This window comes from Chrysochloris asiatica, unplaced genomic scaffold (assembly GCF_000296735.1).
Source record: "Chrysochloris asiatica unplaced genomic scaffold, ChrAsi1.0 scaffold00042, whole genome shotgun sequence".
In the NCBI taxonomy this organism is placed as follows: Eukaryota; Metazoa; Chordata; class Mammalia; order Afrosoricida; family Chrysochloridae; genus Chrysochloris; species Chrysochloris asiatica.
In genome coordinates, this window is record NW_006408560.1 from 13,531,698 (window position 1) to 13,541,467 (window position 9,770).

Genomic DNA, 9,770 nt, shown 5'->3' on the forward strand with positions numbered 1-9,770 from the left:
CACACCCACAAAACAGAGTGAATGTGCTTTAGCTTCAATCAGAAAGCTCTTCCCCCTACTCCATTTAAGAAAAAATACAACAGACTCCTCTGCCATCTCCGCATTTCATACTGACATAACACATTCAGGCTGCCAAGGGTCCTGACCCAGGGCCCCACGCATTTGCATACATTTGCATAGATAGACTGGCAGTCCAGCTAAGGCCTTTTTCTAGCAAAAGTGGAATCAGTGCAGGTGTGGGTGAGTTTGCTCTCCTCTGCGAGTGCAACCCCTCACCAAGGATACCCTCACCAAACAAGGGCAGTGCTAGTCTGAGCCCCAGACGCAGGGGTGGAGGGGTTGGAGAACCCGAGGAGCAGACCAGGTGATTCCCCTGATGGGGCAGGGCCTCAGCCCTTGTGGTGGTGGCTGTGCTCCTCCCTAGGCCCCAAAACTCTGGGGCTCCGGAAATGCTTGTCCTTCTTCCCTGACCTGTGGGGAAACATGGGGTGAGAGCAGGAAAAGGTCATAAGAGGACAATCCTGAGGAGAGGAACCCTGACTCCCTCCTCAAGAAGCCAACACACACGGCTACCACCAAGCACCGGCTACCACCAAGCAGACCAGGTCTCCCAGGATGAAGGCGCTAGTCAGAGAGGCAGAAAGGCAGGAAGTAATCCCCTTTACCCTGGGTATATGCAGGTATAGGGAGAGCAAGAAAATTCCCCCAACCCTGAAAGAGAACCCGGGATCACACTAGGGTGAGCCCAAGTAACTTCCTGCCCTCAGGAAAAGACTGCAAGCTCAGCTGGATGGATACCTTCTCTAAGGAAAGACTGTAGGGGACTGAAAGGTTGAGATCTCAAAGTGATAACCTCCCACTCAGGGCCCTTGTGCCTTTACATCCATCCCCTTGTCCCACCAGACTCAACTCCCACACAGCTCCCCACCTCTTTTTCAGTGCTTTGTCTCCAAAGAAGTGACTGAAGATGAAGTCCTCAAAGTCATCCACCTCATCATCATCCCCTGTCTGCCTCACAGCCACCTCCTCCAGGCTGTCCTCCAAGGCATCCACAAAATCCCGGAAGCGGAGGCGGTCATGGCGAAAGATGCCATCCTCACCAAAGTAAGCAGGTGAGAGAGGCAGCTCCTCAGTCAACTGCCCAGCCCAGGGCAGCCGCGCCAGGTATGTCCTCAGCAGAGAGGCTAGCTCCTGTTGGCGCACGGGGGCTAGCTCCACGCCAAAGAAAGCCAGACCCTCCTGCCGTGCACACTCGTTCACACCTGAGCAGCCCTGGGGTGCTCGGTACTTGTGCCTCAACAGCTCTGTCCAGGGTGGCAGGGGGTCATGCCTGTCTTTGGCCCCTTCCCTCCACCGAGGATGCTTCTGCTTTTCTCTGGAGGAGTGAGGACTCCCACTTTTCCTTGGTAGCTCCTTGGGGCCTCTGTGTGGCTTGCCATCCTTCTTGCCTTCCCACTCTTCATCCCTTGATTTGCTCTCCTTCCATTTCGCTGCCCGCTCCCTGTCCTCACCCTCCAAGCTCTTCTTTCTTTCCTGGCCAGATACCTCCTTCTTATGCTTCCAATGCTCAGCCTTGCGGTCTCCCTGCCCACTCTGCCACTTTTCCTTCCCACTTTTCTCTCTGGAACTTTGAAAGTGGAGTTCCTGAGCACGGGTCCCTGAGACATTGACAGAGGCCCCAGGATCCTGGCTCCAGCTCTGTAGGTCCTGCAGCTTCTGGACCAGTCTATGGCCCAGCTTGGCCAAGCCAGAATGGGCTGGGTCCCCTCGGCCAGCCTCCCGCAAGCTCTGCTCCAGATCCTGCTGCACAGATCCCAGAAGCTGTCGCTGCCTCTCCAACTCTTGCCTTAGTACCTGGGCCTCATTCTCCAGCTGCTCCTTCTGTTTCAGGAAGCCAGGGCCTGACTTCTGCTCCCTGGGGCCTTGCCCCTCAGTGACCTTGCTACCTTGGAAGCCTCTGCCCCAGCTGAGGCACACCCCATCTGGGCCTCGAATACAGTCAGCCTCTAACCCCTGAAGCCGGGCCCGCAGCTGACGCAGCTCTGACTCCAGGGCCCGTTGGGAGGCCTCACCCTGCTGCAGGGCCCCTCGGAGCTGGGCATTCTCCTCCTCCAGCCCTTTGGGTTGATGCATCAGGCTCTGGAGCTCCTCCTTCTGGGCCTGGAATGGGGACAAAATAGGACAGGGGGAACCACAAGAAATCCTTACGCTGAGCTCAATACACTTGACCCTAATTCAATTCTGTCATAGTGGGCATGAGGCCCAAGCTCCTTTTATGGCCTGTGATACTCAGAGGATTTCATTTTCATCCTATTTCCCATCTTGCCCTGCATCAGACCATGGGATCCCCACATTCCATCCTGGGCCTCAGCTTCTCCATCTTTGTCTACTAATGACAGCCAATCTATTGCTCTCATGGCCCTATTCCCACCTCCTATCCTCAGAATAGACATTGTCAATTGAGCACAGCACAGCTTTCCCACTGAGCCTTAACATGTTCTTCAAATCCTTCTCCTCACAACGCTCCAGGCAGACCCTATCAATCAATCAGAGAGGGCATGTCATGTGAAACAGGTACTACCAGCCCTGGCCTAAACCTCAGCATGAGAAATGGGAATCAAAAACTATGAAGATCCAACCTTGTAGTTAGTAGTCCTAGTACTGATCCTAAAGCACCACACCAGGCCTCCATACAGTGTCTCTATGAGTAGGAAGTGACTTGATGGCTCTTAATAATAACCAGCCAAAAGGCTGGTGATATGAACTCATCCATATTTCCATAAGCTGCTTCCAAAATGTCAAAGCTTTGGAAACCCTATGGTATATATTTCTACTGTGTACATGTGGGGTCACCATGAGTTGGCATCTATTTAACAGCAATTCATAACAATAATATATAATTGTATACTTCAATATTTCAATAAACACTTATTTCATACAAAAAAAAAAAATTGAAGATGTCTTGACTCAAGTGGGAAGAGGAGAGGATGAAGGTATGGAAAGTGGCGGGGGGAGAGGATTCATATGTGGGAAAGACACTATGACAGAAACCTGGCCCAGGGAAGGTTGGCCCAGCCCACCCTCCCACCTGTGCCCACCTGTAGCTGGGCCTGCAGCAGCCGGATATCCTGGTTCTCCTTGGCCAGCTTGTCCAACAGAAGGGCCATGTTCTGCAGGCTGGGGACACTGCCAGGGGGTGCTGAGGTCTGTAGCTGCTCTCCTGGTCCATCCTGAGGTCAAAGGAGCCCGTTACTCCAGCTACCCTGTCTCACTGACCCAGGCAGGACCCATTCTCCCCGACTAGGCCTCACAGACCTATGGAGATAGTCACACATACCTGCCCATCTCCCACAGCACCCTGCAACTCAGTATCTGAGCCAGGATCCGGGAAGACCTGCAGCTCCACTTCCTCCATGGACCCTGCAGGAAAGGGAGGTCCTGAAACTGGCTCAGTGGGAGAGGAGTTCTGTGCTCAATTAACAATGTCTGTGCCAGGGATGTGATGTGGAAACATAGCCAAGTGAGCCACATACTGGCTATGCTTTGGTTGTTGCTAAGTGAAGTTGAGTTGATTCTGACTCATAGTGACCCTATGTAGGGTTTCTCAGGAGCACCTAGCAGGTTTGAACCACCAAACTGATGGTTCAACTTGATCTTGAGGCCCAGTGTTCACCCTATAGTGAATCTAAAATGTGTGCTTAGATAAGAAGAGAGAAGCTGAGGCCCAGGATAGAATTTAGGGTCTGGTATAAAGCAGGAATGGGGAATAGGACAAGAACCAACTCCTGAGTGTCTCAGGTTATAAAAGGGGCCCACAAAGTTCACTCCCTCCCTCCTTCACCACCACCACCACCCCCTACCTCACCCCACCACCACCACCCCCCCACACACACACTCACTTACTCCTCCTGTCATGGACCAACCCTCTGACTGAGAAATTCAGTGGTGCAGAGGGCCAAGGCTGACCTGAACAGCTGGCAAGGCCAATAACTGAGCAATAACTGAGCAACCCCACAGCACCAGCACTGCTACTCCTGACCCTGAGAAGCCCACTCACCATCACTGCCTCCCTCAGGTATGGGAGAGGGCAGACACACAAGGCCAGGAACCCAATTCACTCACCAGTCTCAGACTCTGAGAAGCCACCTGAGGATGCAGACAGAGGAGTCCAACAAGGCCCGAAGGGGGGAGGGTGCAAAGGGACAGGGTAAGAATGCATTAAGAGGCAGAACTGAAGGGGTCAGAGTAGAGGCCCATGGCCTCAGCAGAGAGGTACCACTCACCAGAGAAGAGGAGAATCCCCAGGCCCAGCAGAACCAAAGCTCCAAGGAGGCACATGTTGAGAGAGATGCCCAACTCCCCAACCACACCCTCGCTCCCTGTCTGGTCCTCTATCCCCATCGATGTTGAGGGCCGAGGAGGGCTGGGGTCCCGGACTCTCCGTCTCCGCAGGCCTTCCACATCTATGTCGGTGTCGTCCTCACTGCTGGAGAAGCAGAAGTCTTCCATGATCTGAGCTGGAGGGAAGAATGGGGGCAGGGCAATGAGGCCAGTGGAGTGACAGAACGTAATGAGAGAGGGAGTAGTAGAGGAAGGTATAGCGAGGCTCTGCCTCCATCTCCTCCCCCCACTGACTGCAGAGAGGACACAGGAAGACCCTGACCACTTCTGCCTTGAAAACTGCTTCTGCCTAGTATAGAAGGCACAAGAGATCAGTCCCTTCAACCTATACACTACAAGAGCCACTTTCATCGTAAAGCATGCTCCTTCTTCAACATGTGCCTCCCCATCAAGTTCCTGTAGGTATTCCCACCCACCCTCCTGTCTCCCTCCTAACTCTGGTCACTCCTCGGCCTCCCTCTCCAACTCTTGCCTGTCCTAAGGGTGATGGTCTCCGAGTACCATTTCTGGTTCTTTTGTTCTTCCCATTATACACACAGTCACCAACTAGCTGCCTCACTCACAGCAGATGAGTCCCTGACTGGTCACTCCTGACCTGGCTTCCTTTGAGTGCCACAACTATATGTCTTCCTTGCCTACAGTAGGCCATTTCCATCTGGATGTCCATCAGGGGCAATACAATGCCCTCCAAACTGATTCTTTTCTGGGGTTCCCCAACCAGGGAAAGATTCACTGGTACCATCTAGTGCAAACCCAAGGCCTCCCTCTTCACCCCACACCCAGACAAGTCTTGACAATTCCACACTTGAACATCTCCATTCCTCTCCTCAACCACTGCAACCACCTTAGTTCAGACCTTCATCCCCTTCGGCCCACCGGCTACAGTCATCTCCATGGCCCTGGCCTCTTCCTCCACACTGTCACTCTTCAGTGCAGATGGATCTGTGCCACTCCTCAGTCACAGGCCTTGGAAACAACTTTCGTAGTATGGGGCATGAACGCTATACAACCTGCCCCCAATTGCTCTTTCCAACCCTATCCCCTTCCTCTCATCCCCCAGACCCACATCCTGGAGTGGACCATCCTTTGCAGATCCTGGAGCCTTGGCCTGGAATGTTCTCTTTCTCCTGCCCTACCTATCAAAAGCCTATTCTTTGCTTCAGACTCTGTTCAAAAATCACCGACAGTATGAACCTTTTCCCAACTGTACCTTTCTCTTCCTTCCCCTCAGCCCATCATCTAAGTAAACACTCCTCCTCTTCCTTTGTTGTTGTTAAGTGCTGTTGAGGTGGTTCCAACTCACAGTAACCCTGTATAGGGCTTCCGGGAAGTTGGAACTGCCAAGCCTGCCTTTAGCAGTCCAATGGTCATCATATAGCACCACCACCACCTTTTTGCACATTTCTTAGGCCTAACTTGTATCTTGGCTCAGTCAGGCTTGGTCCGTCTCTTACATAGGCCATGAACCACCATCCTCCCTTTCCTGGGACCAGAACCAGCACATGGAAGAGACTCAGGGATTGAAGATTGAATTATAGAGACAATAAGAAAAGAGGGAAAAGAGAGAGAAAGAGACAGGATGAGAGAGAAAAGGTCCCATGCCAGAAAAGAGTCAACCAGACCTGGCTCTGCCACTCATCAGCTATGTGGTTATGGACAAGTCACCTAACCTCTCTGGGCCTCACTGTCCTCAAAGGATGGTGGTGATGATTCACTGCTATAATTTAAGGAGGACACCAACCCAAGGCCAAGACCATACTTTCTAGAAGGTAAGTAACAAAAGGAGACCAGGAGGACTCTCACCTGCCTTGGGGGATGAGGGCAGGCTCTGTGGCGGACTCTGGTCCTCCATGCCCTGTGTATCCAGTCCCAGATCTGCCACCAGGGGGGTCTCCTGCAAGTCACCCTGGACCACCATGTCTTCTGGGCTAGGGGGCTTCACATCACAACCATCACCTTCCATGACGCCCTGATACAGAAACAGCTGTGAGCAGCTCCTAGTCCTCCTCCATTTCCCTCCTCCCTCCTTCCCCCCCCTCCCCCAAGTGAAGGTCCTCACCTTGGCTTTAGTCTCTTCTGGAGGAATGGGCCCAGGCTGGGAGCCTTCACTCTTGAACAGGGTCCCTGTGGTAAAGAGAAAAGGCTCAGAAAAAAATAATAACCACCTCACCCCCAAGCTGAACTCTCTCCACAGCTCCCTGGCTCCCACAGAGCCCTGCCAGGTTGGAAGGGGCAAGAAAATGCCCAGAATGATGGAAGGAGTTTGCAAACTGAGATGAATGGGGGAAATAGACTAACCACTTCAACTATCCCCTCTTTCCAAAAGAATCTGTGAAATCCCAGAACATGGAGGAGAGGTAGCTACACCCCCACACTCAGCAGGGCCCCATTACCTTCTCTATCCAAGGTCCCTGTTAATTCTTCACCATTTGCCTTGGAGAGGCTTGGAAGGGCCTGGGGATCCAGGCCAGATTCTGGGTCCATCCTGGATTCTGGGCCCAGGGTCTCCACAGGCAAACTCTGAGGGGAAGGGTGTGAGCAGAAGGGCTGCCCCAGAGAAAAGACAACAAGACAAAACCAGGAGCATGGGTGCTTTGCTAGGGCCCCTGGGTCTGGCAACACAACTCAGGAATCCCAACCCATATCTTACAAAGATACACTGGGTAATGAGCCAAACCGAAGTGGCAGGGGTGGTAGCACGGCACCTCAGCTCAGACATAGGGCCTTTGCCCACCCCCTAATCTCCCTTGCTGCTCTAAGCAGCTTTGGAAGCCAGTTTCCCTTAAACAAATCAGCCCACTTGGACCAAGGAAAGGAGTCAGACAGTAGCAGCAAATGTACAAACTTGGCACCCCGGGAGGGAAGCCAGCTAGAGGCTAGAGCCTGGGAACCCCCGCCCAAGACCATCAGTACTTCCTTTCCTGACAAATGAACAATCTGGTTATTGGTTGGGGGTAGACAGGCGACAAGAGAACAGAATCTCTTGGGCACCCAAGGATCACAGCTTTGTGTGATCCAGGGGCTTCCTTCACACATAACTGGCCTCCCATTTATATCTTCCAAGATTTTCTGCCCTTTGCCACTGGCCCATCACTCACTCCCACCCACCTCTCTTCTGAAGGCAGTTGCTCACAGAAGTTGACCACAGTGAGGCTGACCCTGTCCTCATGGGGCACTAGGTCTGGCCATCCAGTCCTGGCCTCTCCCTACATACCTCCCACTGCCTGCCTATCCTATCCATGGTTCCCACTACTCTTCCAAGAATAATTCTTGACCTTAATATGTTCCTTTATAATTTTCAAAACACCTTGGCAAGCATGGCACTGTAGGATCAGCACTGGCCTGCTAGCCACAAAGTCAAGCAGTTCAAATCTACCAGCTGGTTCTCAGAAGCCCTATTCAGGGTCACAATGAGTCAACTGACTCAACAGAACTTAACAACAACCTCTACAAGGCAAGAATCATTTTATAGGAAAGGACAGAGGTGAAATGGCTTACCCAAGGTCCCCCAGCTGTCAGCAAAGGCACCCTACCAGGACAGGGCTCTGACTGCAAGCATGGTGCCTGTCCTTCTCCACCTCTTCCTCCTCCTCTGCCAGGGAGTCCTAATCTATGTGTCCTGCTCCAACATCATCCCTGAGATTTCTCACTTGCAGCTCAGCTCCTCAAAGGCACCGCAAACTCAGTATGTCTACACTAAACTCTCACCTTCTTCCCTTCTAATACACTAAAGTCAATGGGGCTTGGAACTCTGAGCGATCCCTTTGACAAAATGTCTCCATTCCCTTTCTAGATCATCAAGCCCCCATCCTGCCAGCCCCTTTCATCCTTCTCAGTGGCTTCAGGTGGCATGAGAGTTCACCAACTCTGATCTGGAGCCCTAACAGAGCCCTCAAAACACTCTCCCTATTCCTACCTAGTCACATGGTGGCTTCATCCTCCCAATGATTGTCCTGGCACCCTCCAACTCAAAGGTCTTCACAGTTTCCTATTGGGTTGGGGCCCAGATGCCTTCTCCACCAGACCCACCAGGTGTCTTCCAGGGGGCCCCAGGCTCTGCCCATAACCTCTCAGCTTACTCAAATGGTACCCTTGTACCCTTGTACCATTGTAAAGTCCTAACACCTTTCCCATGAGGACTTCTTCAACAGCCTCTGGGACTTGATCTCCTCCCAGAGCCAGTAAAAATCAATGCAAGTGACTGTCAGGACCAAAGATGGGGACAAACCCAGAAAACACCCCAACCCTGTAGGAATCTCCTTCCATGGGGGTCCCCATGTCCAATCTTCCTACCTCTGAACCAGCAAGCACCCAACTATTATCCGAGTCTGCGCAGGAGGCCATAGCTACTGAAGTCCCCGGGCTGCTGTGTTTGCCACCTGCAGAGAAAAGCTCTTTTAAGGATCCCAGGTCCCTTCAGAAGAGGCAGGATGAAGCAACTAGCCTTGGCTGAGTTTCAAAGTTCAAGGGCTGGGCAGCAGCCTCCAGACCCTGGTCTGGTTTTAGCCCTTCAGATCCTAAACACTTCAACTCAGGACAGTATTTGCATTGTAAATCCATCCCTGCCAACAGTTACAGAGACACCTGGAGCTTCCTGGGACCAGCAGGACCTTGGGAAACAGAACTGATCTTGAAAGGTCAAAGCAGCACAGAGTTAGAAAGGCTTTAAGAAATATCCTGTCCAACTGCCACATGTTGTAGGCAGGAAAAATGAAGCCCTGAAAGGCTGACTAACTTGATTTGCTACAGATTAACAGCAAGTAAGAAGAGCATGAAAAGCAACCCAACAGGTGCAGCTTCTGGTCTCTCCATGTGATAAGAATGGAAGAGGCTTGGAATCAATTAGTTGGATGGACAAATGGAACATTGAACATCAGTGTCTAAGATCAGAAGGATTAGATGGTGCCCAGCTACCAACTACCCTGATAGGGATTACATTAGAGGGTCCCGGGTAGAGTGGGGGGAAATGTGGAACAAAATTCAAAATTATTTAATCAAAAAAAGAAAAGAAAAAGCCCAGGTTTACTGGTCAGAAAGAGAATGGAGGAACCTGACCTGAGATGATCTGGAAAGGAACCCACCCTTGTAGCCTAATTTTCACCAAGCAGTAGATGAGTTTATAAGGAGAGACAACAACACTGGCAAGGTATACTCACCATGAAATGGTCAATCATTCAAAATCAAAAGGGCAACAGATGCCTAAGGACAGTGTTGAGAAGGGCTAGGAAGGTGGGTGGAATGTAAATAGGAACCACTAGGAGGAAGATCAAAGAACACAGCCTTACGTATGGATTACAACTCAATGTAAAGAAAACAAAAATCCTCACCACTGGACCAATAAACAACATTCTTATCAATGGAGAAGAGAT

At 51.6% G+C, this 9,770-nt stretch overlaps 1 protein-coding gene across 1 annotated transcript; it reads right to left on the minus strand.

Annotated features, from left to right (window-relative positions):
- Positions 1–389: 389 nt before the first annotated feature.
- On the minus strand, positions 390–8,745 carry PBXIP1 (pre-B-cell leukemia homeobox interacting protein 1). Its single transcript, XM_006861512.1, has 10 exons — positions 8,695–8,745; positions 6,795–6,921; positions 6,461–6,525; positions 6,205–6,370; positions 4,284–4,517; positions 4,123–4,146; positions 3,338–3,420; positions 3,099–3,230; positions 929–2,160; positions 390–471 (listed from the first exon to the last, which is right to left on the minus strand). The coding sequence occupies exons 1-10, from the start codon at positions 8,743–8,745 to the stop codon at positions 390–392; spliced, it is 2,196 nt and encodes a 731-aa protein (XP_006861574.1).
- Between the last annotated feature and the right edge of the window lie 1,025 nt (positions 8,746–9,770).